The sequence below is a fragment of the Triturus cristatus genome, chromosome 7, assembly GCF_964204655.1.
Source record: "Triturus cristatus chromosome 7, aTriCri1.1, whole genome shotgun sequence".
Lineage (NCBI taxonomy): Eukaryota > Metazoa > Chordata > Amphibia > Caudata > Salamandridae > Triturus > Triturus cristatus.
In genome coordinates, this window is record NC_140590.1 from 1,275,345,407 (window position 1) to 1,275,372,515 (window position 27,109).

The 27,109-nt window shown below is 47.2% G+C and overlaps 1 protein-coding gene across 1 annotated transcript in view; it reads right to left on the bottom strand.

Annotated features, from left to right (window-relative positions):
* PRRT2 (proline rich transmembrane protein 2) overlaps window positions 1-27,109 on the bottom strand; it is a 327,188-nt gene that overhangs the window by 97,699 nt on the left and 202,380 nt on the right. Inside the window, exon 3 of the mRNA XM_085618804.1 lies at window positions 17,536-17,668. Within this exon, the coding sequence (XP_085474930.1) occupies window positions 17,536-17,668 (133 nt within the window). The remainder of the gene's footprint in view (window positions 1-17,535; window positions 17,669-27,109) is intronic.

Here is a 27,109-nt window from a genome sequence, read left to right on the forward strand (position 1 = left end):
ATCAAAAGAAGCAGGCCTGGGTGCAGTGGAACCAGCTAGCGCGTGGCTCACCCTAACAATCTGTGGGGTCTAGGGTTAAAGACCTGTTTCTAAGTGAGCATTGTTGGTCCTGATGCATTACTGGTCCTTGTGAAATTCATTAACCATATGTCAATGAAGGTCCAGATGCCTTGTTACATACAGACCCTCGGGGTGCAATAGGGGGCTCATTGTCAGCGCCTGAGGCACTGTAGTATTAGAGAAGGGATCGCAGATGCTTGTGCTGCCCCCTTCCAACCCCTTCTGTAATACACATGGCACCAGTTGTATCATAAAGGAGCGTTGCCTCATTAGCATGGGGGGCTGGTGGAACACTTTGCCTGTGCCTTACTATGTTCGGGCTGGACTGTTCCCATGAGGCACAGGGTCAGACTGATTTGCATATGGCCACGTCTGAACCGGGGTGGCGGAGTGAGCTAAAGAATGATGATGGATTAAACCCAGATCAGTTGACTGGGGGTAAGTGCTTGCAATGTTCAACACTCCATCCATCATCCCCTTTGGTTTTGATTTGTTCGCCCTAAGTTGGCAGGGAATGCCCAGACATCGGTCCCTTGGTCACTTTGCCACTGGATTCAAGATAGCCTGGCTGATGAGGGTTATGAACCTGAAACCGGTCCCAGGATGCTTGTCTCCAGTCCAGGGAAGGCATGGCTTGGTAGTTCGGGCAGGACTGTTCCCATGAGGCACAGGGTCAGACTGATTTGCATATGGCCATGTCTGAACTGGGGTGGTGGAGTGAGCTAAAGAATGATGATGGATTAAACCCAGATCAGTTGACTGGGGGTGAGTGCTTGCAATGTTCAACACTCCGTCCATCATCCCCTTTGGTTTTGCTTTGTTCGCCCTAAGTTGGCAGGGTATGCCCAGACGTGGGTCCCTTGCTCACTTTGCCACTGGATTCAAGATAGCCTGGCTGATGACGGCTGATTAGCCAGAAACCGGTCCCAGGACGCTTGTTTACGGTCCAGGGAAGACATGGCTTGGCAGTTTGGGCTGGACTGTTCCCATGAGGCACAGGGTCAGAGTGATTTGCATATGGCCATGTCTGAACTGGGGTGACAGAGTGAGTTAAAGAATGATGATGGATTAAACCCAGATCAGTTGACTGGGGGTGAGTGTTTGCAAAGTACAACACTCCGTCCATCATCCCCTTTGGTTTTGCTTTGTGCCATACTATAGACACAATCACAGTGGCAAAGAAGCCTTCAGGAGGAGAACTGGCAATGCCCTACAGTTAGTGCGCTCCCCGAGGGCACCCTCGCCCTCTGAACGTGGGTGCAGAGGGTCTCAGGACCCCCAAGGACATCCCCCTGAAGGTAAGCATAATCAATCACTGCATCTCCCTGCAGGGGGATCTTTGCCCCCTACCAAGGGCAGGTCGGGTGCTACCGGCTGTTTCAGTCACTCGAGTTTATGGCTGCTGTGGTGGGCAGCGCATTATCAATACACGCAAGCAGGGACAGTGCACCCTTACTGCAATACGGCCCCAGATATCCCAATATTGGTGGATTCATCGCACAATCCATAGTTTGCTGTTAAGATGAGCTAAGATTGGTAGGTTTGTGGCTGTTATATTCCCAAGGCCAACATTGTCAGATGGTGACACCAGATTTAGCAATACATGTAAGCAAATGTTTGAACCCTGAATATCGAGGATCCGACTAGATCACGTATTTATAAAAATAATTTATGTAAGACAACCATATTTTTCTACAAATATATCCAACATCAAATTAATTATTTAGTGTATTCAAAAGCAACATAAAAAGACAATTTTTTTAGATACGTTCTGGATGCAACATAAGTATATGTAATTCTCTCTTTCATCCAGGTACGGTGAATTGTGCATGGCATCTGCTAAATTGATTTCTTCTTGGGTTAAACTAGTGAAGTTCGGTGTATACTGAGGTAAGCTTTAGTTCTGATTTCTATGTACTTTCTTTCTTACTTGTATTAAAACTTATAATAGAAGCTTAACAAAGATTAAAACAAATAATTGTCCTCCCTTTGTACACACGATCGTGAAATACTGAATCAGCTTCAAAGATCACCTTAAGTTGGCGCTTCTCCTCTGCCATTTTAAGAAGAGTTCAGGGTAAGAAGCCTTTTTGAACAGGTCTGTGAAGATTCTTTGTTGGCCTATTCAGTTTCACTATTACAAATAGCTCGCAAAAAAGAGGGCAGCATACTTATAGTTGTCTCGCTCACTAGCCAGCAGAGAGAAAAAGAAGCTTCTAAAGAAACCAGTATATGCTTGAGAAAATTCCCAGACCCTCCTACTTCATCATGGGATTTTAAACAGGGAATGCGCAATAGCGTTGGGAATTTTTGGAATTTTTGGTGAGAGGTTACAGACTTATTTATTTATTTTATTTACGGAGTTTTATATAGCGCTGGCCGGACCTGGGGGTATCAGAGCGCTGTACAACAGTATTTCGTAAGTGTTATATAGTAGAGCAGTCTTATGCATAAAGGTTCGGAAGTCCAAGAGTGCAGTGCATTCTTGAGGTAGTACGTGAGTCTAGAGGTAACCTCATTGTATGCATTGTTGAGGTAGTACGTGAGTCCTGCAGCAACCTCATTTTCTGCACAATTGTCTTGGAGTGAGCTGACGTGGATCTTTGTGATACAATACAGACGTTGTGTGGATCGCATTGCGCACATTTGTGGTGGCAATTACGGCAACATTTGAAAGGGGTATTTTCCATGGCCCCTACCTTGCCTCATTTCGGTCCATCTGCGTTGTTGTTTCTCCGACAGGGTCCCCCGATGGGGAAAGGTGGCTGGAGGTCTCTCTCCTTTTCTTGTGCCTTCCTGATCGATCTAGAATGTTTCTACAAAAATCTCCAAAATTTGGGGGGATTTCATCCAAACATTTGGAGTCTCTTCCCTTGCTTCCAGACCCAACGGCGGAAAAAAGAATTTGAAGATGGCTACCCCGCACAGGACCTTCCTGTGCGCGGTCTGACGTCACACAAGGGATGGACCTAGCACGAAATGGTGGTCGACGACACCCACAACAAAAATAAGAGAAAAAGGGAAATAGAGACAATTCCAGACCCAACCACTACATGCACAGCATGTGAATCCAGGAAAGGATTCATGCTTCAAAACTATATAACTTGAGGGAGGAGCCTAGCGCGCATCCAAGATGGCCGCGTAGGTGCGAGGCTCCCGAGGACCTCCGTGACCTCCTACATAAATCCTGACAATATCCTGACCTAGCTGAGGGGACTGTGTTGGTGAGCCCGAGCTGAGGTGTTACCCGTTTTCCGCTTCCAAATTGGACCTCGGACACCGGCGGGAGCACCGATTGAGGTTTGCGGCCTTCTCCACGCCGGCCCCCCGGATTGGAGTTGTGGGGCGATCCGGAGACAAAGTGAACAACAGCGGCGGGCAGGGCTGGGCGACTCGCGTACCCCGCACTTTCACTTTCGCTTTTGCACCCTCCTTGCTGCCTAGGCGAGGTTGGGTTGCGGGGCGGTGTGCGGTGGTGTGGCCTCGTTGGGGTGCCCTGCCGGCCCGCCGGCTGTGATCCGTCCTGCGGACCTGTGGTTGCCCCCCCCCGGAGCCCGTGGACTGGTTTGTCGGCCCTTTCCGAAGTGATTGGCACGATTTGGGGACTGAAACCATGTCCACAAAGCAAGATGGCGACCGGGCGAAGGTGAAATCGACCCGCCGTGGCGCAGCCCATCAGTCCAACAACATGGACCGCTACACCCTCCAGAAGGGATCTCCCGAGGTGCCGCGTAGGTCCCCTGAGGGCCCGACTGATGCTCCTGCTCTGCCCGCGGATCTGACCCTGCGAGATGTCATGGGCGCTATCGCCGAGATGAAGGCCTCGGTGGACCAGCGCTTTGACACACTGGCGCAGAAGATTGACTCGGTCCTCGTGGATGTTGGCCTGGTGAGGGCCGATCTATCCAAGACCAATGATCGGGTCGATTCTTTGGCTCACACCACCTCGGGCCTCACAACGGATGTGGCGGCCCTCCAAAAGGAGGTGCGCCGGCTTGGCCAGGCGAGCGCCCTGATGGATCGTCGACTGGAGGATTCCGAGGGTCGGGCCCGGAGGAACAATGTCCGCATCGTCGGGGTGCCGGAGGGACGTGAGGAGGCGGCGGCGGATCTGTTTGTGGAGGACCTGATCCTCAACCATCTCCAGCCCCGGGGGCTGAGTAAATTCTTCGCGGTGGAACGTGCCCACAGGGTTCCCGGAGGAAGACCTAAGGCCGGAGCCCCGCCGAGGCCTCTCATTGCCCGGATTTTCAACTTTCGGGACAGGGACGCTATCCTGCAGACTTCTAGACTACAAGGACCGGTCAGACTCGACAATATGGACGTAAACTTCTATCCTGATTTCACCCCAGCGGTCCAAAAGCAGAGAATGAGCTTTCTTGGAGTCAAACGTCGTCTACGGGACCTGAACCTCAAGTATGCGATGCTTTTTCCAGCTAAGTTGCGGGTGGAGGTGGATGGCCGCACGCACTTTTTTGATCGTCCCGAAGCGGCCGGGGACTGGTTGGACACTTTGCCTGGGGATCGGGGCCGGGGGGGTGGGGGGGGGCGCGGTTGGAGGGGAGGGCCCGCCGGATCAGGACTGAGGGACTAATAATAGGCCTCGCTCTGGACAACATTATTGTCACTTTTGACTGTTCGTGTAATTCCCCTCCTGTGGAGGTCGTACGGGGTCTCTTGGGGGCTCTCCCTCCTCCTCTGGGGGACTAGTTAGTTTAATCATCTATGGGGCGACAGGCACACTGCACTTTGGGGGGGCTGTTTGGGCTCATGCAGGGGTGCAGGGAGGGGGGAGTTCTGTTGGGACGGGTGGGTTGGGGTGGGGTGTTGTTCGTTTTCACCACAAGGCAAACCCTTTATTGTATTGGTGTTTTTAAGGTGCTCTCCGGGGGACGAATGATGGCTTCCATATGTGATGGGGGGTAGGGACCTGACTTTGTTGTCCTGGAACGTTAATGGACTGGGGGATAGGATCAAGCGAGGTGTGGTCCTGCAGTATCTGAAACGAATTTCGCCCGATGTGGTCTTTCTGCAGGAGACACACCTTATTGGGAATTCTTTTTGTGCCATGAATCGGCGTGGCTATCGTCTGGTGGCCCACTCGGGCTTCACGTCGGGCTCACGGGGGGTGGGCATCATGGTGAAGAACTCGCTCCCGTTGGAAATAGATGAGGTGCGCCATGATGAGAGGGGACGCTACACTGTCTTGGTGGGGAGAATGGAGGGCAAAGTAGTTGTCTTTGTATCAGTGTATGTCCCACCGGGGTTACAGTCTACCACTTTTGCGGACCTGGGGCGCCTCCTCCTTGGCCTTTCGGGGGGGCTTCTGGTGGTTGGGGGGGACTTCAATGCGGTGGTTTCTGGGACCGTGGATCGTCACCCCCCTAGGAACCTCCCCCGGGCACAGGCGTGGCTGTCCGGCTTCTTAGATACACTGGGATTGGTGGACTGCTGGCGCTTAAAACATCCCACGCAGCTGCAGTACACTTTCCACTCGGGTGCCCATGGTAGCCTCTCACGGCTTGATTATGTCCTTGTCCCTGCGGCCTATGTTGGGAGGGTAGGAGAGGTGCGCCATTTGGCGCGGGGTATTTCAGACCACTCCCCGCTCCTGTTACACTTTGATGTCTTCCCGAGGGGGGAGGGCAGGGTAGCTCCAATCAATGCCTGGTACCTGCGCGACCCCACTATTCGCGCTGATTTGATTAAATCCTTGCAGCGGTATTTTGAGGAGAATGTGGGGTCCGTCCCTTCGGCTATCTCCCTGTGGGAGGCCTTCAAGACAGTTCTTAGAGGGGAGGCCCTCTCCTTCATCTCCCATGCCCGGAGGCGCGAGCAGGAGGAGGTGACCCGGGTGGAGGCCGAAATTGCAGAATTGGAGGGTGATCTAGAGAGTGGGGTGACGGATGCCGCACTACATGTCCTACAACTGAAGCAGGCGGCTTATAGGGCCCTCGTCACGGAGGCGGCCAGGGGCCTCAGTAGAGAGCAACAGGGGCGACTGTATGATGTGGGTGATAAGGCTGGTAAACTGCTTGCGTGGTTGGATAAAAAGGAGAGAGCGAGTCGTGTGGTCCCACTGATTGAGAGGATGGATGGTGTGCGTGTCACCGAGCCAGAAGACATTGTCTCTTGTTTCGCGGATTATTTCCGCGAGGTGTATTCCCCGGTTTCTCCCTGCTCGGAGGAGGATTCCCATGCCCTGCTTAGGGATATCGCGCTGCCTTCCCTTTCGGTGGAGGACAGGGTGTCGTTAGACGCCGCTCCCACCTCCGACGAAATCGCCCTCGCCATACGCTCGGTCGCATCCGGCAAGGCCATGGGCCCGAACGGCATCCCTATCGAGTTGTATAAGCTGCGACCGGATGTATTGGCACCCCACCTCCGCGCGATGTTCCTGGCGGCCCACTCGCTGGGCTCCCTCCCGCCGGGCCAGCGTCTGGCTACAATCGTGGTGATCCACAAGGAAGGGAGACCCCGGGACCGGGTTACATCCTATCGGCCTATCTCGCTCTTGAATGCGGAGCCCAAAATCCTCGCCAAGGTGCTCGCCAACCGGCTGGTCGGCGTGGTGGGCGATCTGGTCCACCAAGACCAGTCCGGCTTTATTCCCCATCGCAACACTGCCCTTAATCTGCGGCGCTTGCATGGGGTGCTCGCGCGTGTCCCGTTTGTGCGGGAGCCGGCCATATTGGCGTCCTTAGACGCCACCATGGCGTTTGACACGCTCGAGTGGCCATACATTTGGGCGATGCTGGCGAAGTTTGGATTTGGCCCGGGGTTCATCAGCTGGGTCAAATTGTTATACTCGGGCCCATTGGCGCAGGTGGTGGTGAATGGAAGAGTATCGGTCCCATTCGAGCTGGGACGGGGCACGCGACAGGGCTGCCCCTTGTCGCCGCTCCTGTTTGCGCTGGCCTTGGAACCTCTGGCGGAGTGGCTGCGGTGGCACCCTTCCATCCGTGGTCTCCGTTGGACCCCCGAGTATGAGGACCGCGTGTCCCTATACGCTGACGATATCCTTTTGTACCTAGCCTCCCCGCGTAAATCACTGATTGTCCTGGTTGATGTTTTGCGCTCATTCGGTCGCAACTCAGGCCTTGTCATCAACTGGGCTAAATCATGTGTGTATGTGCTTTCCGGGGAGGCTCCCGTCCTCCCGCGGGGCTGTCCGATCCAGATTGCCTCTCAGGGGTTTCGGTACCTGGGTGTCTATATTACTCTGGACCCGGAGGCCCGCTACAAGCGGAATTTGCTTCCCCCCCTCCAGCGCTTGAAGGAGGACGTCGCGCGCTGGCGGCGCCTGCCGCTTTCGCCGCTCGGCCGGGCGGCGTTGTTTAAGATGATGTCGTTGCCACGCTTCCTGTACGCTCTCCAGAACACTATGGACTTAGTCCCGGCGCGCTACTTCCGTGAGGTGGAGAGTCTACAGCGCCGCCTGTTCTGGGACGGGAGGCCGCGTATTGCCCTGGCGAAGTTGACGCTCCCGTGGTACGACGGGGGGATTGCCCTCCCGGATATTAAACGGTATTACTGGGCCTCCCAGCTAGCTGCAATTAATCATGGCCTCTACGGGCCCGCCTTAAACCCGGCATTTGAAATGGACAAGATGCTCTTGCCCGGTGGCGACTACAACCGAGCGCTCTACTCTGGCGCGCCCGACCCCCGCCTGACGGGACCTACGCGTGTCATGGTGCGAGTATGGCACGCGGCTAACGCAGCTATGGGGTGGAAGGACCGTTTGACCCGGGCATCACCGTTGTACGCGTCTGAGAGGTTGGGCTCCCTGTGGACCTCGAAGGGCTTCGAGAAGTGGGACACGATAGGCATCAGTAAAGTGGGGGATCTCTGGACGAGGGGGGGATTTAAAACATTCGAGACGCTGCAGACGGAGTTTCAGCTGCAGGGCAGTGAATACTTTCGGTACTTGCAGGTCCGTCACGCACTGGGCTCCGTCTTCCCAGACGTCGCCTCCATCCCGGAGTCTTCCCCCCTGGAGGATAGAGTGCTGGATGGCCACGTTCCGGACAGCACGATCTCCCTTATTTACAAAAAATTGATTAATGACCGCTCGGGCTTGCTGACTGGCCTCCGCGAGGCTTGGGTTGCCGATGGGCTGGAGTTGGACGACGAGGACTGGATTTCCGCGGTGGCCTCTCCGAAGGAGGTGGCCATACCGGCTCGCCTTCGCTTCGTCCAGCTTAAGATACTCCACCGGGTTTACATGACGGGGCCAAGGCTTCTGCGTATGGGCTATGCTGAGGATGGGTTGTGTAAGCGTGGGTGTGGTGCCTTGGCGACCTTTTTGCATATTTTGTGGGAATGCCCGATGGTGGAGCGATTCTGGCGTGGTGTGCATGAGGTCCTGCGAGTGGTTACGCATGTCGCGCTGCTGCCTGAAGCGAGGAGATGCCTGCTGAATGTGTGGGAGCCAACTGACTACTCGGTTCCGCAGACGCGATGGGTTACTCTGGGATATATGATAGCTAAGCGTGACATTGCTCAACTGTGGGGATCCCAGAGGCCCCCGGCTGTGTCAGCCTGGAAAGAACACATGGATTGGTGCATGTTCCGAGAAAAGGTGGTGTATGTGGCGAGGGGTAAGCCTGGGACATGGGTGAAAGTATGGGGCCCCTGGAACGCCTACCGCGGGGGTATCTGCGCGCCACCATTGCTGCCTGCTGCCTCACCAGCCCCATCCCCTTAGCCGACTCCTTTCCCCAGCCCCGGGCACAGGGTTCCCCCAGTCCTCGATCTGTTCCCCTTCCCCTCTTTAGACTCCTGTGGATGGCTGGGGTCCCCCATTTGGGGAGCACGGGTTGTTACTTCCGATTGCGGGTTGCCTTGTGGGTGTGGTTTTTCGTGTTGTTTGTACAAAATGAAACCGTATTGTGGGGTCAGAGTGATATGGCCCACGAAGTTGATACCTCCTGATTTTGCTTCTCTGCAACGCCAAGTGTTTTTGAACGTATGTCATATGCTCCTGTCATTCTAGCGGCCGGCCGGAAGGTTGTAGGCCCATATTTGTATATTCTTGAGATTGTAATAAACGGTTTAAAAAAAAAAAAAAAAAAAAAAAAAACTATATAACTTGATGTTTAATAAGTTTGTACATTTAGTTATCTTAAAGGATTTTTATAAATGAAAAAAGAACAAGAGACCAGATGTACTAAAAGACTGGTCACAAAAATTAGTCGAAAATGGCGAACTGACTTTTTGCAGCCAGTCTTTAGTTTTACGCTGCGACCTATGTAGTAATTGGCCACATTGCAAAATCACCAGTTGCAAGGGCAGGCAAAATGACCTGCCTAATGAATATTGATTAAGCAGGTCGCTTTTTTCAATCTCCAGAGATTGGCTACAAACACAAAGATGGCTGCAAGAAACAGTAAATCCCCAACCCTATGTTTGCATTGTCCAATGGGAAATCTAAAAGCAGTCGTGTTCATTAATGGAATAAATGTTGCTCTTTTTTTGGAGTTTCCGTTTGGGAAACATCTGGGGAAGCACGCAGTGGTGTTGCAACGACAAACCCTGCGATTGTATGAATTGCATGCTATGCAACAGCAAAATTCCTTTGTACATAAAGGCCCACGGGTTCTTCTGAAACCACTGCAGGTACTCTGTTTGGAATCTAGGATTGATTTGAGGCTTTTATTATGAAACTGAGATAATTCAGTGATTTGTTAGGATGCGGGTTCCTGCATCTTCTTGCATTATTTGAACTCCACTGGCTGTTTGGTTTTACTTTTTATTTCTTATCTGGAGTTGTACGTTTGTGTGGTGATGTGTGAAGGAAGGAGATTTATATAGCATGCTGTAGCAGGACTGTCTGTGGGACCTTGACATAAGGATGATGCAAATTGATGTGTGGGGTGGTTCTGGTGTTGGTAGTTGCTTAGCTCCAGGCATCAGATTGGTTGTACAGTGGACTAGTAGTGAATAAAGTACCTTCAATGAAGACGGCCTGCATGAAACACTATAATACTGTTGTCTATTGTCGTTTAGGAGTACCTTTTTAATTTGCATGCTGAATTTTGTAACTGTAAATCCCCAATATACTATAATATTTCAATGTGAAAAGATACCTTTCTATTTTGTGGTACCGCACCCCAAATAATTGATGTCCAAAAAGTAATTATGCACCATTAGGAGTAAACATGAAGCAGGTGTGGATTATATCATCACCCATTAAATGTGTAATCATTTCCAGGGAATCCTGGAAGGCAGCTCCATTGTTCTTGACAAATTCCAATTCCTTTATTTCAGCTTCCTAAAAACTTCTCTTTACTTTCTTCTACGTGTGCTCAGTTGAGATAATTGTCACAAAAAAACATTTTAAATTGAATATCACAAAGCCCATAATCCAGAACCACACAAGCAGGCGAAGGGCATTGTTAACCTATCTCCACCCTTTCTTTTCAATCCTCTCTTTCTCTATCATCCTATCCTTAATCTTCCAGCAAGTCAATGTAAAGGGGTGCAGCTAAACACGTATACCCAGTACCTGTAACTACTGCAACACCAACCACAGTTGGCTGGTACCTCGCAACAGAAACGCTAATGTACCTATCTATAAAATTAATAAAATACTTTGAAATAAAAAAAAAAAACAATGCAACTGCTTCAAATAATCCAAAAACCAGCAACGTAGCTGATGTAACCAGGCATGCAAGCAATAATGCAGTCGAGAGCACTGGCATTTGAAATTCCATACATGAGATTAAAGGAATGATGCATCTCTAAACAACTGAAAAGAAGCCATTGACCATTTTATAATCAAGAAAGGGACAAAGACCTTATGTAGGGCTCTCCTATTCTAGAGTCATTGACTTTGAGTTATGCTTCTATTACAATGTCTTTAAGAGAGTCATCTCTGTAATCCGACATATAAATCGGATTAGTCGATCAGCCGCTCTACTCAGCAGTTTATACCGTGCTTAAGCCTGATAGCAGACATTGGGGTTTTAAGCTCTTCTGGAAAGAATCACGGACAGCAATCGTGTCAATTACTCTTGGTCACTTTTCAAAAAGATTTCTAGAAGGATTAGTTCTGGGTTCAAGAATGTCAAGGGTTGTTTTAAAGAGCAGTTTTAAAATGTGTGGTGCCCCCCCGTGAGCAACATTGTACAAAAGCTAAGAGACTGTCCTGCAGTAGGCACAGTGGCGGCTGGCATCTATAGGGCGGGGGGTTTTTCAGGCACGCGAAAATAATATTAACCTCTTCAGTGCCCATGACGAGATAGTCTCGTCATGGAGCACGGTTGCGCTGTGCCCATGACGAGACTATCTCGTCATGAACCCCGCCCACTAATGCAACGCCCGGCACAGGGCGGGGAAAGGGCGGGGCACTGAAGGGGTTAAACAAAACACTAACACCTAACTGAAGATGAACAAGGTGTCCTCAGCTTTGGACCTCTTCTTCCAGGAACTGGATGCTGCAACTCCCTTGACCAATCCCTGCCCTACTCTGATGCAGCATGAGAGCAGCACCCTGATTGGAGGGAGCAGCCTCTCTCGGCTCACATGGCTCTGGGCGCCTGCACTTGTTTTAACCCAGCTTTCTTAAGACAGCTGGGTCAGAGATGTTTAAAGTGTGCATGTGTGTCTGGCTGTCACAAGCCGGGCGGCCAAAAAGACATGCGCACTTTAAACAGTGCAAAGACAGCCCACCCTCCTCCCTACTGATGTAACTCAGCAGGCCCTGCCCTGTCCTGACGCAAGGTCCGTGACGGGGGATAAAAAATAAAATGGTAATGAATTACTATTTTATTTTTCATCTCTGTGGCTTTGGGGTAGTTTCAGTGAGGCTATGGTCCTCCACTCCAACGGAGGAGCCAACCCTGAGTAAGCAGTACTTTGGGGCATATTATGAAGGACGGCGTTAGAATTATCGCCGCTTTAGCGGCAGGAAATTGCCGATAAAGTGGCGATAATGGGCTTGATAATATGCAGCAGAGAATTCCAATAGAAGCCCATGTTCACACCAGAACATGGGCTTCTATTGTAATTCTCTGTGGCATATTATCAAGCCCAATATCGCCGCTTATAGCGGCAGTTTCCTGCCGCTAAAGCGGCGATAATTCTAACGCTGTCCTTGATAATATGCCCCTAAATTTGTAAAAGAATGAGCCCCTGTGCCAAAAGCTCCACTCAGAGCCCGCTGCCAGTGCAATTAAATGTTGGCAAGCAGACTACCAAGGCGGCGTAGTCTTTATTCCTCCTCATATCTCTTTAATAGACTACCAGGCAGTCCCAGCCCCATTTTCTCTTTAATGCAGGTTCCTGCTTTCTCCTCCCTTGACGTTTTCCCGTCTTTGTCTTTAAAATATCTGATGCAGGAAAATAAGTGCCAGTCCCCCAGAAATGAGTGCTGATTGCCCTCACCGACAACCACCGGCTCAAATTAAGCACTGGCTTCATTATGCTGGAGGCACAGGCATGAAGCAGCACTGCTACAGGCAACAACAGACTCGCTTGCCCTTTTAAGGACGCATTTCAATGAACAGCTGAACAACCCACCATCTGATAGAAGATTTAGACGTGTAGAAAACAACGGTTCTAATCTGTTTCTGTTGCATCACCAGAGCTAGGGAAGATAGGTGTAGTTGATAATTTTCCATATCCTCATACTGCTCAATGCAAATGACAAACGCTGTGTACTCTAGGCGTGCCGAATGTCAAGGCTGCCTAGTCTTGCTTTCACCTTATACTTTTTTCCACCACCCTACACCTCCTTTCTCTTTAGCTCACTTACTCTTGCAGGTTTTTTTCATCACTGATTTCTCTCTTTGTTCTTTTTTTCCCTATATTTCTGTTCATCTTCCTTTTCTGGCTTTCTCAATTTTGCTCTGGGTCCAGTCTGACCATGTCCTCAAAAACTAGTGCCAATGCCCGCCACTTGCAAACACAAATTAAGTACTGCACATGGTACTAGCAAATGTCACATAGAACCACAACACATGCATAGCCTTGTCACCCAGTAGCAGACAGAAAATTTGATGGTCCTGAGTTAGAAAGATATATAAATAACAAGTAGTCGTGCTTGGCCTACCGCACAGTTTGGAAAAGACTGGCAGCAGAGTGCATCACGATGCCAGTGGCTCCATGTGCAAGCCCTCTTCTTTGCTTCCCCCCTCATGTATTCTCCAAACAGACAAATGGTTATTTTGCATTTTGTATCTTTTTCTTCCCATGAGCGGTACTGTTGTGTTACATTTAATGCACTTGTATCCCTTTTCGTGTAATTAATTCCTTCTTGCACTCTATTAATTTAATGCAAATAAACAGCCGTAGAGAAGGCAATAAAAAACTTTGGTGGAAAAACGTGAATTTGCACATTGGGCATTCATTTTAGCGGTGATATGTGTACCACATATATGGCAACTGGTTGTGGTTAAAAATAAAAGGGCAGTTTACTAGCGGCCGTAGAAGATGTCCGACTCCTGTCTCTTTATTTTGCAAATGTTGAAAGTTATCTATTATTTATTTGTACTTGAATGCTAATGGCTTCTTGTACAGGGTGCTTAATCCAGAAGATTAATAGTCATGGATAGGTCATGGGTCCTAAGTCAAGCTCTTGCTAGAGCTTGCCTGGCAAGTTTCTGAGGTCTGAGGACTCCAATAATGTGCTTACACCACCCAGGAATTGCTAGGGTCTCCAGACCCCTGCCAGTGGTGTCCTATGTTTGGTCACCCAAACAATGCCCTCAGTCAGTGCCATACCAAGGACCCTAAGGCTAGCAAGCAAATGGGCCCCAACACATGTTCAGTAACTGGTTAGGTGCTGAAAAAGACATAATTGGGGTGCAGAGGGCCCCTCAGAACCTCGAACCCCAGTGTAACTGCTATCGATAGCTTCACCTCTGCCCTCAGTTCCGCCATAGATCCTGGCTTCTGACCGGAGACCAGCACAGTCCCTTTACTATGCATGCATGTATTGCAGTAGACGCCGGATTGCCATCGCTCCTGAAGAAGGACTGGGTGGCTGATGCTAAAGAAACCCTGGGGAGGGTCTGATCCATTAGCATGAGATGCCAGGCAACAGAAACTCGGGGAAGGGAAGCATGGTGGTGATGAAGACCCTAGGGAGAGCTGCACCCAGCAGTCCAAGAATCCCGGTGACCCATGGGTGCACACTCATGCTTGTGGGTAGCTGAATTCCATGGAGCTGTCACACTAAGGGAGGTTGGGCCCCAAATTCTAGAAACACTCTCTTCCTTGTTGACAAGGTTCAATGATTTCACCCGTTGCCCTGACACCCAGAAAAAGCGAGGAGACTAATAGGTATGTGTCTTTGCAGACAAGCCAGATATCACTGCCAGACTTGCTTGTGCTGGAGTCTTCTGTTTCTGAGCACTCTAACCCGGATTGGGCCACGTTACCTGCTGGAGCCTGCCACTTGATTGGCCACGTGCTTTAACTATCTTGCTAGCATTTACTGTCAGTCTTCCAGAAACGTACATCATATTTATTCATTTATTTATTTATTATTTTTGTTGTTCTCTGCAGCACAAACTAAAGTCCTGAGTTAGAACTTGGCTGTACTACCGCGTCCAGCGGCGGCAGTCCCAAGTACTCTGTCAAGCTGACAGCGGTCCGCCCGCCGTATTTAGATGTTGCAACAATAGACAGGAGACCGCTGCGGCAGCGGTCTTCTCTGTTGGATAACAGTACTCCATCGCCATCATGCCAATGGGATTGTGTCAACCATATGTAGATGTTCCCGTTGTGCTGGTGGTGTTCGGTGGCAGTGTCCTGATGGAGTGAGGCCATGGTGGTGTGGAGACAGGTAAATGCTACTCATCATTATCTTACTATACATATATGTTGTGAAAGTGACATAATGTATATGTAGGTTATGTATTATGCCCCCTTTCGGTACATATTGCATGCCACACACACACAACATGCACACACTATTGAATGCACACCCACAGGCACCACATGCACAACACCCACAAGCACCACAACAACAATATTTTTTAAGTGTCATTACAGGTGTGTTCATATTATCTTGATGAATACGAAAATGAAGGCTAATGTATTACACCTCAGAAAAATGTGGCATGTAAGAGCAATGCAGAAGTACCATTGATCTCAGCGACAACTAAGTCGTTTGGTATTGTGGTGGAGTTGGTGCAGCAAAAGAGGGACCTGGACGATGATGTACAAGATGGAAACAGAAGCAGGTGGAAAAAAGGTATAGTTTTATTTCATTTCCTTCGATTCTGCCAACTCGAAGTAGGAGGGATTCCTACCACAGTTACCACGGTGGAAAGGCAGATCCTAATCAGGACGGCAGGAATCTGGAATGGAGCACCACGGACAGCCGCTTCTGCCTATTCCACTGTCTGGTGGTATTTCGTCTATGAACCAGCCAACATCTAAATAAGAAGGGCAGACCGCCAAGTTGGCGGGTGGGAAAGACCATTGAAAAAGCAAAGACGGGACCTGATCCACACAGATCTAAATCAGGCCTTAAGTCTAGATCTGTGTTGGAACACTTTATACATCAGTCAATAAAAACAGAGGTGGTGCAATGCAGTACATATTTTAGAAAGTTGGCTGATGATGAGATGACATTAGCTGACTTCTTCAATAGGTGCAAACGTACTTTATGGTACAAATAGAAGGCGTGAAAATCTACTATTCCATAAGCATAAGCAGGGCCGGACTGGGAACCAAATCCGGCCCTGGCAAAGTGCTCGGCCGGCCCCCCCGGGGGCCTTAGTGCTTCTGTTCTGTCTCCATGGTGTTGAAACATAACCCTCGGCTGAACAAAAACCCTCCTTAAACTCTTTCATGAGTTTCAGTTGGATGGTTTGAGAACACCTGATAATGTGACCTTGTTGGATAATACCGCGTTGGCATCTCTTACAAAGCCCCAGGGTGGGAATGATGTAAGGATACAGAACTGTGCAATTTCTTGGGGTCGAAGGTTTAGGATGGAGTTTTTCTAGATCTTTCGCTATAGGGACATCAAATCGGAGGACTGGGAAATTGGGTTGAATAACCTCCACTTTCTCATGTAAACTTCCTGTTCTATTGATGAAGACCAGAACTGACCCAGCAACCTGTTGGAAAGGGCTAAGGTTCTTAAGGATGCTTGAATCACAACCTTCGGTGATACATCAGACAAGCCAGTCTCCAATGTTTATGTCACTAGTCATGCAAATGCAGTTCCTCTGGTGTGATGACAATTGCAATATTCTGATAGTATTTCGAGGGGTGGGTCTAGGGTGCCACATCTTGAATGCTGAATTATTTGTTTGAGCAGGATTCCATTTGTGGTGAATAGCTACTGGGTTCCAGTGGCATGTGGGGTGCAGTCTCTGGGTCAATTAGTACTTAGAGGATATGGTTGGTGTTTCTGGGAAGGATAATACTTGTCAGCGACTCACAATGTTTAGATGGTACTGTGGGCGAGGGGTGGTTTGTAGTCATAGGCATGGACGTTTCGTAGGATGGATAAAATGTGTGATGGGTGATGGTTATTTAGTGGGGCTGAATGTTACTTAAGGGCTCTGAATATATATTGTGGTCTTTGGGGGGCAGGTGGAGCAGATGCGCTGCATCATTTTCTGGGTTTAAGGTAGGTCCTATGGGAATAGTCATTGGGGTTGTTTGATAGTTGGGAAGGTAAATTATGGGTTTGATTGGTAGTGAGGATGCAGTAACTGGGCTTAGGTGATGTTTGGGAAGACAAAACATAGGGGTTGAGGGTTACCACCTGGGGCCTAACTGTACTTACGAAAATGGTATTCACATTGGGGCTGTCAGTCATTGGGACTTTATTGTATTTCTGAGGGAGCGCTGGAGCCTGATAGTGTATGGAATTGGGGGAAAGCAGTCACAGGAGCTAATAGCATGTGTGGCACAGTCGCTGTAGACGGGTGTTTTCTAGTTGACAATCCCCCAGGCCAAATAATATGTGGAAGGGAGTAGTCGCAGGTAGTAAATGGTACACCAATGGCAGTCCGAGAGGGAAGATAATACTTTAGGGATGAAGGTAGGAATAGTTGGTATCTAATGGCAGGTGGATGCCATTGTTGATGTGGAATGATGCATATGTGGGGAAGCCATTGGAGCCATGATATTTCAGGGGAAGTAGCTAACAATGTAAGGGTCTTGGGTGACAGTCACTGGGCTAAGTTGGGACTAGGTGTGGTGTTGGGTTACTCTCTGGATAGTTTGTGAACACCTGTTTGAATCAAATTATATTCATGATGCCATCACATATCAGTAGGGTTGGCTGGTACTTCGCAGAATAGTCACTTGCGTTACATAGTACTGGGGGTCGTCAACTAAGGCTGGATGGTTCCTGGCGGGTGAGGGGGCAGGACGGAGTCAAATGGTACCTCAATGGCAGTTATATATGCAAAGTGATACTCCGGGCAGTTACCTGGCCTAGATTGTACTTGGAACTGGAGGAGAGGGAGCTGTGTGACATTCACTAAAACTGGAGATACTTACTGCCAAAGTTGATGACGCAGGATGCCCCGATGATCAGTATGCCACCAACCAATGCAACGATACTGAGAAGCTTGGCCACACGCCCCAGTCGTCGAGCACCATCAACGTCCCCTTGCTGAAAGCTGTTTCGAGACTAGAGAAAGAGATAAAAAATAGAAACAAATTAAGACTCTTGAAATGGATGATTAAAATTAAAAGTGTCACCATCATGGTCAGCTGTCCTCTTGTGTTCTTTATGGAATGCCTCACATCATATCCTGCCCAAGCAAAACAAAACTTTAGATTCTGATTTTATATGAATGCAGTTCCTCTTCGCACCACTAGAAGGTCAGCCGTTAATTCTCTTCCTGGTATGAGAGAACCTGTGATGTCCACAGAAAATGAATCTTCATATCTTACCATAAGGCATAATACCATCTGCATCCTATCCTGGAGAAGAAACTGCAAGACCATTTGTGGTTACAATTTGAAGTCTTACCACTGTAGGGCAGAGTATAGCATTTCTATTCTGCTGGAGTCATTAGATCTCACATAGCTGCAGTTCCACATTTCACCACGAGAGATCGTGGTATCCATCTTCACTACATAAGGACTATTGAGATCTCCTCTAACTTCACTTCTACTTCTCAAGCCAAATATAAGCACAATTCATGTGAATGAGTACATGTTAAACTTTTATCGTTGCAATTCAGTCTTTGACCACCAGAAGGCAAAGCATGACATTGCTTCCTTTTGCATGAGGAGTTCGTAGGCCCCCGCAGTTGATCTGCTCACCTCTAATAGAAGAGGAGGTCCAAGGAACTCTTCTTTCCACCAGGTTGCAGAATCTTACATTTCTCCCTAGTTCAGAAATAACTATTGGGTACTCTTTGGCAACAAAGTAATTAATTATTTTCTAGAGGTTGAAAAAAGTCATACCTTGTTTAATCTTGGGTCAGTATAAAAATATAAATCATCACCCTTCCTATATCGACGAAAGGTTCACTGGCTGACACTGCAGTGCATATTCTGAATCAAAAGGGTCCAAATACTGAATTGGACATGGGGTAGGGGTTAGAAAGATACAAAGAGCAGTAGGTTTAAGGACTGGGGAGAGATTGAAATAGATGTACAAACAGATATGCAATACAGTTAAGCACTGGGTGTATCCAGAGAATGAGGCAGGTGAACCCCATCTCTGACTTACTTCCTGCTGCCGGCTCTAGGGCAGTGCAACTGCACTGAGCGCTGGCTTTGGGTGGGGGCATCGTGTTTGCAAGTATATTATGGTCTGAAAAGCAACTGCTGCTGCAATCCTTGCCCCCAGCAATTTTCAGGCAACAAAAAATATGTCATGATAACTCCAGTGATTAATGTTTCTCCTAGAGAGAGATCGGGAGATTGTCTAGTGGAAGTTTTGAGTCATGTTAAGGTAGCTCAGAGGGTTAATGTGCCTGCTGCAAAGGAGGTGTACCATGCAGATCACAAAATGCATATCATGTAAATAGGTCAGTGGGTTACTGCTTTTGTCTGAGAGATCTTTTTGTTACTCACAGTTTTTACATTAAAATCCTAACGTAGAACAGCGAGCTATTAACCTTCTTCAAAGAGTGGCATGCAAACTACTAAGTATAAATTATGATTTTTTTCCCCAGTCTTTCATTATCCTAATGTTGGAAAAAGAGTTTATTTGGATAGAAATCAATTCTGCTTATTGAAGAGAACCCTCAACCATGGTATTACCTTTTAAATTCTGAGTTTATGCTTCTCCAGACCAAGAACTATTAAACTATACTGTCTACCAGTATGGATGACATGTGATTCCTACACCTTGTAGTCCTCTGTCTTATGTAACATTTCCTATACAGTGATTTATACACCTATGATTGTCTCTTCTTGCAGTGTATGTGATGTATAGTGCTCTTCTGACACCCTGCACTGGTATGAGTGACACTATAAAACGAATTAAATGCATCTGAAAGAGAGTGGTTATGGAGACTTGAGTTGCACTTTTAAAGGATGGTAGTGAGGTAATCCATGGCGGAGATGGTCATTGGGGAGCACCAACAAACATTGTCGCAATGGGCGCCACCAGCCTGTAAATTGTCACCTAAGAAAGTTATTAATTATTTCCTCAGGGTTGATTTCATCTGGAAAGAGTACTTTTGATTGGTATTACTTTGTTTCCAACACGGGAAAAATGTATACCTTGTTTAATTCTTGGTATAAAAACGTAAAACATCACCCTACATCATAAAAAGCTCCACCGGCTGAATGTACTAAGAAAGGGTCACCTTGCAATGCCTTATGGCTCAGCTCCAAAATGCGCAGAACAGAACCAAAAAATACTCCTAGCAATGCAATGCCATTCCACTCTCATAATCTTAAACTCCCCACAGTCCCCAAAACTAACTACAAGTCCTCTCTAGGTGGCAGGTGATTTTCAATAGCTGGAACAACTTGTCCCACACACATCACTCCAACAACCTCCTGGCAGTCAGAAAACAACTGAAAACATTTCTGTATTAGCTCCTATCAGTTGGTACTCCGCTTTCCTCTTACCATAGCACCTAGAAGCAATTGAGTTAAGCTGTGTGCAATACACGACTAAATAAATGGAAATTAACATGTTTAAAGTCAGTGTAAGCATTATCAGTTTAAACATTCAGCAAACAAGTATGTGTTTTGAAATGTGGTGTCTCTCATCAATAGAGGTCACTTTTGGTGTGGTTTGCGTATAAACTTTGAGAAACCATTGACTTCTGGACCAGAGATGATCCTTAAGCAGCATACAAACTACTCTAGGAAGAACAGCATCTATTCCATTCTGTGTCCTTGTGACATAGCATATACTGGCTGTACAAAAAGGGAACCTAGAACATGACTGGGCCCAGAAGCACTATAAGGAAGAAGAAATACTAAGGAAGCTAGTGAACCATTAGACTAGGGACACAATGAAAAAACACAATGAAAAAAATAGGAGATGGCTGTTTTGTAGATCCCATTCAGATAAACTGGTGAGGAGAACATATAAGCAAGGAAAAAAGAATAGAAATGGATTTATAAATTACAAGTGGATACCCAAGGACTTAAAGAGAATTGTTTGGGAACAAATGAATGTAGGGTCTTCTGCTATTTGTTTTCCCTTGATAATAAGCATCCACATAGCGAAAGATTGGGTTTTAACAAGTCCAGGGGAATAACTTGTGTATTGATTTGGCTGATCCCGACCCCCTGTGCCTTTGTAAAAGGGGTTACTCTCTAAATTGTTGATGCCTTTTCTCTTTTAGAGCATCCTGTGCTGGCTGTTGGGAATACATTTTGATCTCAATTCAGTAAACCCATCATTGGCATACATTTGCTACCATTAAACCACTGTTCAATAGTGAGTGAAATTCTAAAACTCCTTACCTGTTTGTTTTGTGAGTAGTAAGTATCATTCTATTGAAACTTAATCAACAGTGGTCATCTTTAGGGAACAGTTCACCACTGTCTTGACTCTGGGGTCAATAACTTTGAATGGCTGAACAACACTCCAGTGCTTTCCACCGAATAACAGCTCCAATGAAAGTCATTTCTTTATAGAACTCTTCAGTCTCAATATGTTTGTCTTATCTACTTGTCCAACGAGTAGTTGTTTCGTAAACACTACATTCCTCTTTTTGGTCGCTTTTGTGTATTATTTCTCTTTCGGTGATGGTGAGGTAGCAGATTAACCAATGGCTAAAATACATGATATACATAACTGGCAAAAGGTCCTTTCTCTTCATGAGAAAATGTTTAACCAGCTCTTTTTTGCTGGACAGTTAGTATTGTATTCTCTCCCATTTAGGGCCACTGTGACACCTACCGGTGTGCCCTCAAGCATGCTTTTTTAATTTGTAAGCCGGCAACTGTTTATGTTGACTGTAATTAACTAGAGAGATCAGGAAATGACATTGTAAGTGTCACACAAGCTGTAATTAGCTCCTGAACAGCTTTTGAAGGGCTTTCATTGCCTCTGCCAGCTCCAGCTTTGTAACAAAACAAACAACTGCCAGTTCAGTGCTTTAGAATACTTCCTACCCAGGGGAAATAATTCATTACTTTCCTTGGAGAATCAAGGTCCCATTGGTACTCTCTGAAGTACTGTATGTGACCCTTTTAGCAGTGGCATCAACTGAGTAACATGAACACGAATACCTTCATTTCTGACTGGATAATTGTGACTGTGGCTGCTCTAGAGGAGCTATTGGCTATTCCTGCAGTATATTTGCTGCAGCATATTCCCAACTGAACCCCTCTATCCACTGCTCAGATCCTACAACTAATCCCAGCTGTAGCGTCTTCTGTATTATAGAGTGTGGGACCCCTGTGGGCCCTAACGGACTCCATAGTCTAGTGACGTGATTGGGTGTGGTTAATAAAATTCATGATGTAGTACATTTCAGTTAACTGTTACACTCTAGAGAATAAAGACGTGTAATAAAGATCTCCATGTGTAGCGTGATTCATTTACATGCTACCGGGCTTGGGAGGACACTACACTGACCATGTAACAACCCCCTGCTGTTCCAGTATTGATTCACACACAACACTACCATTGATCTCACAGGATTTGGAGCCAGCAGGCCGGGCACAGGAGTCAATTGTTGTTCAACCCACAGTGCTCTGTCTGGCACCATGGAGGGTGTGTACAAGAATGGTGTGAGCAGTGCAACCTGTGTTAAAGGCTCGGCACATCTCCTTTGCTATACATGCCATTGCTTACAAACGAGATATAAAGAACAAAGCAAAAGCTAATGCCGAATTCTAACAGTAGGGTAATTGCATTTAACGATATGATTGGGGAGTCAACAACAGACAGTAGGGGTCGTACCTTGGTCCTGAGCCTGGCAAATGAAGAGGGCACTGGTGCTTAGTCAGGACTCAGAGCCGCAGAAGCCACTGCACTGAACTGTCCATGCTCGTCCCAGTTTCTGAGACCAGTGTCTTGCCGTGGTCCATGTCAGGATTTTGAGTGGAAGTGGTGGAGGCGGTCTCCTTCTTCTGAGTGTCCCCTCACTCCTGAAGCTCATGATGGATCTTCAGCTTCATGGGATGGGGGAAGAATCCATGATCTCGTGATGAGCAGAGACATCGTATTTTCTTGAAGATGTTATTAGAACAAAATGACCAATGGCCTATTTTGAGGCTGCTGCGTCAATATTTATTACTGGAACCTCTCAATTTAATATGAATTTTTTATTTACAGACTGTTAGGTTTCCGTTCTTGGCCCTGCCTTAAATAAGCAGCCTTTTGGAATTAACCCCCTTCGCAATATTTTTCGGTGAAACTGTAACTCCATGTTTCTGCATTTTTGTCCCAGTCTTTTTTCTCTAGCTTAGACTTCTACCCTACAGATCTCCTAGTCCTACTCAGCCCGTTCCCTAGTGCTGTATAGTGTCAGGTTCTATCAGCTACTTCTCATTGTCAAGTCTTTCACATTTGAGCCCTAGGGGGATTTATAAATATTTGGCTTTTTCCTCCAATTTTCTGACATTCTATAAAGGCATATACCACCTTCTTACTTACCTATTTCTTGTGAATAGTTTTCATACTGTAGCTAAAGGTAGGGCTTGCACTTTTCTTAGTCTTCCTAAAGCCAAGAAGCAACAAAGATTGTCCTGTTCAGCTCTTGACTGAAGGAGCAGCTCTAAGGTGATACACTGTGGGGCTTATTTACAAGCCAATTGTGCTACTGGTGCATCACTTTTGTTGACAGACGGGAGACGCAGTGTGCCTACCCATATTTGCAAGGTCACGTAAAGTCACCCTCCGTAACTTTTCATTGGGGCGTAAATATGGGCCCTTTTTCACTCATTACTCTGCGTGAAAGGAGTGGGTGTTCCCACTCAACACCCATGGAACCTGACACATTCCCAGATTTACAAAGTGTCCTACACCCGGGAATGCCTCCATGCACCATGGTGCAAGGGTGTCTGCTTTGGTGCACAGCTTCTGCTTGTGCGCAGGGGAGAAGGACAGAAATGCGCCGTATCTTGTAGATACAGCCCATTCCTGCCCATGTAGTTTGACGCACGGCAGCGCAGCAAGAAGGCTTACTGCACTGCTGTGCATCAAAATATAGTAAATGAGGTCCTGGATCTTTGTTCCTGGTGCCAGAACTGGAGAAGAGTCTCCTTCAAAGCCACAAATGGTTCAGTGAGACTAGCAATGGAAGGGGGTTGGAGAGCACAGTTTCAATCCTGAGCCATTGCTGGGATCCTTCAGCTGACAACTTCCACTAGCAGATCGAGGTCAAAGATATTCTGAGGTGGTTGTCACTAGTTCTACATCAGAATCTTCTCTCCTAGGTACTTCTTTAGGTCGGAGGCTTTGCTGGTGAAACGGATATCAAAATTGATGGTTTTTATCATGTCAACCTTCACTTCATTGATAGTCACTCAGATGTTTACAAGGCATCTTTCTTTATTTTTCTATCCAGGCCCCAGTTCTTGATTTGTGAACAGCTTTTTGACTATATGGAGGTAGCTTTTTTTAGATGCCATTGACATTTCATCCAATCATTTCTACTTCTGCTGACTTCTATTTTGTTGTAATCCAGTGGGCCATGAAGGATGAGCTGGGATAATCCCATTCAGAGGGTGTATCATGAGGGAGATTGCCAGGTTTTCCTTGTTTGTGGAGTGAGTAGTGGATTGTATGCCTGGAAGAACAGGAAAACTGAATGTTCCAAGTCTATTCTCTGCTCACTTTCAATCTGTATTCCACTTGTGTGTCCCAAGGCCACCTTTGGGTATTTATCCAATGTTGAACGCCTGGGGATTTGAAGTATTTCAGAAGTGGACAACCCTAAACAGATATCCACTGTAGATTTTGATTTCACTGGGTGTTGTCAATATCCCCCTTAGCTTAACTAAAACTAGCGTGTGATGCCCATCAGGTGTGCTGTAGATGTCCAAGCTAAGTCTTTCCAAGGTTGGGATGCTGAGTTTCTCCAATAGCACCAGTACTTGTTGCTTCACCGGCCCTGATGCCGGTACAATAGGCAGCAAACAACATCCATCACTCCGGGTCTATCCGAGCATGGAAACCAGACATTCCCCCCACAACAGGCTTTTATCTTGACTCCACTACCTGTGTAAATTGCTTGACCCTCGGAATGATGGAGTACCATATCACTATTCACACGAATCATGGTAGGAGGCTTTCTTGAACATCACCAGTTCCCATCAACCACACTTGAGCACCTCCAGAGCCTACCACATCCTCCAAAACTGATTATATTGTTCTACAAGATGGTTATTATTACACCTACTGCACAAATGCACTTAAAAAGTACCTGGGAGGCAGCCATAGTGAGCAATGATTTGTACAATGTTTTTGAGTGTGAGATGGCAACCTCCATAATGGCCCCTTCAACTCTTCCATGTATTCAGCTTTTTCCTGTTTGAGGTAGGGTGTGGTGCATGGGTGTCTGCAGGATTATAGGAGCAGACAGACAGTGAACAGATATTTTTGTAGCTGTGGATCCAACTCCCTATATCTGGTGGTGGGATGGTGGTGGACCCATGAACCATAGGTTTCTTCAGTTTGTGATGCGTAGTGACTGCGAAGCTGGGCCCACACAGATAAACCTGGAAGTGACGACAACGGCTTCTGGGTGTGTATGAGGGTCTGACTAGCATCAGCCACCTGTGCTTTCTCATCGTTCTAGAGCAGGACTACTCTCAATCCACTGGTGCTAGCCAATACAACCAACAGAATCAGCTTTCAGGGATTAAAGACCATCATGGTGATTTCAATAAGGAAGCCATAGTTGGTGTCCAGGAAGGTTTGTTCTTGCTTCCCACATCAGTGGGCGGCTGATTCATGCAGTGTTCTGGGCTAGTTCTCCAGAGCTTGCACAGCTCAAGGGCAGGAAGGCACTCTTTTCAACAGGCTTTGTTGCTGTCTCTAGAAAAGCAGGAACCACATACTACTCTGAGGTAACTGAATACTCTTTTACGCTTTGCCTTTCAGCAGGTAGTGGGTCAAAAGGTCAGAGCTCACTCATGGAGATTGGAGTTGGGGATAGAACATGTAAGCAGCACAGATCTCACAGCGAGTAAACAAATTGTGAAAGCGGTGTTATTCTTATTATAAAAAGTTTCACAACTTGTATTGGAATTAAGCAAACATTCTCAGTATTTTAAGAGGTTATATGGTACACCGATCACTTTGTGCAATTTTTTTTTTATAACCAAATTGTATTGATTTATTTGACAGCATACAATCTTAGTACACAACTTACATGGCCGTTGACAAGGCACAAACAAAGATCTCGGATCATGCCAAAATAAGACCACCTCTTGCTCCAGATCTTTTTGTGTTTGTGGGGGGCATTCGCTCGCCTTATAAATACTTGTTTCAATTTTACGTTATGGATATATATATTTGCCACTCCCTAAAGGTGGAGTCAGTGCCGTATTAAGCCCTGTGAAGGCCCCTCGGCAGTCGAAATGTCGGGACTCCCCTCGCAAATTATCTCCTAATATGTTTTTAATTTTACCAACCATCAATTTTAATAAACCAATTTTATTGCACAAAACTAAATATTAACAATTTTTAATATTATTAAACAAAAGTGAATGGGAAACAATTTAAGAAAGCTTGATTGTAATTTTCTTTCAAAATCAAATCAATATTGTTTTGATCCGTTGTCGCGGAGCACCTAAAAGGCGCGGGCCCATATGCCAGTGCCTACTTTGCCTTTTTGGTGATCCGGAACTGGGTGGGGTGGTTTGGGCAATCCAAAATCTTGCAATTTCTCACCTCATTGTATGAAGCCCCCCTCCCCCAACTAAAAGGCGATCTCCTTGATTGTCCCTATTTCCTCTAGTAGGCCGGGTGAGCCAATGTGGGGACAGGTTCACTGGTCTCCCAAGCACTTCTGTCTAGGTGGAGAAAACCCTGTTCCAGTATTTTGATATCACTTGGCATTCCCATATTACCTGATAGAAATGACCTTCATTGTTACAACGGAAAGGCTTGGGGCAACGCGGCCTGCATTGCAAAGTTGAAGTGAGGTACAGCATGTGCAGTGAAGGTATTTTAGTTCTATCAAGGGTAGCATGGCTATTGTTTGCAGGCCACTCTGGCACGTTGACTGTCAGTGTCATCTAGTGCAGTGGTGTAACATAGGCCCCTGCAGTCCCCACGGTGCGGGGGGGTCCTAGAGCTCCAGGAGGCCCCCTTAGCATAGTACCCTGGCCAGAGGGTTCATGACTGACTCCGGAGGGGGGGCCCTGCATGTACTTTGCAGGGGGGCCCCTTCAAGTTTCGTTACGCCACTGGTCTAGTGGACCCATGCATCCCTCCCAAATCCCGCTGACACTTAGTAGTATCTCAATAAATATCTTTCTACCACCTTCTGTGCACAGCAATGGGACTTGTACATGCTGAAAAACCAGGGTTACCATTAAAGCAAGCATTTACCCTAGGACACAGCTTACTTATCTCTGGGGCACTGGTGCTTATGTCTCTTACTGTTCGGGGTCACTTCTGGGTGTTTGGGAGCTCAGTAAGGAGTAGAGGCTTCCTTAGATAGCAAGCCTGCTAGTCAGTGTACAG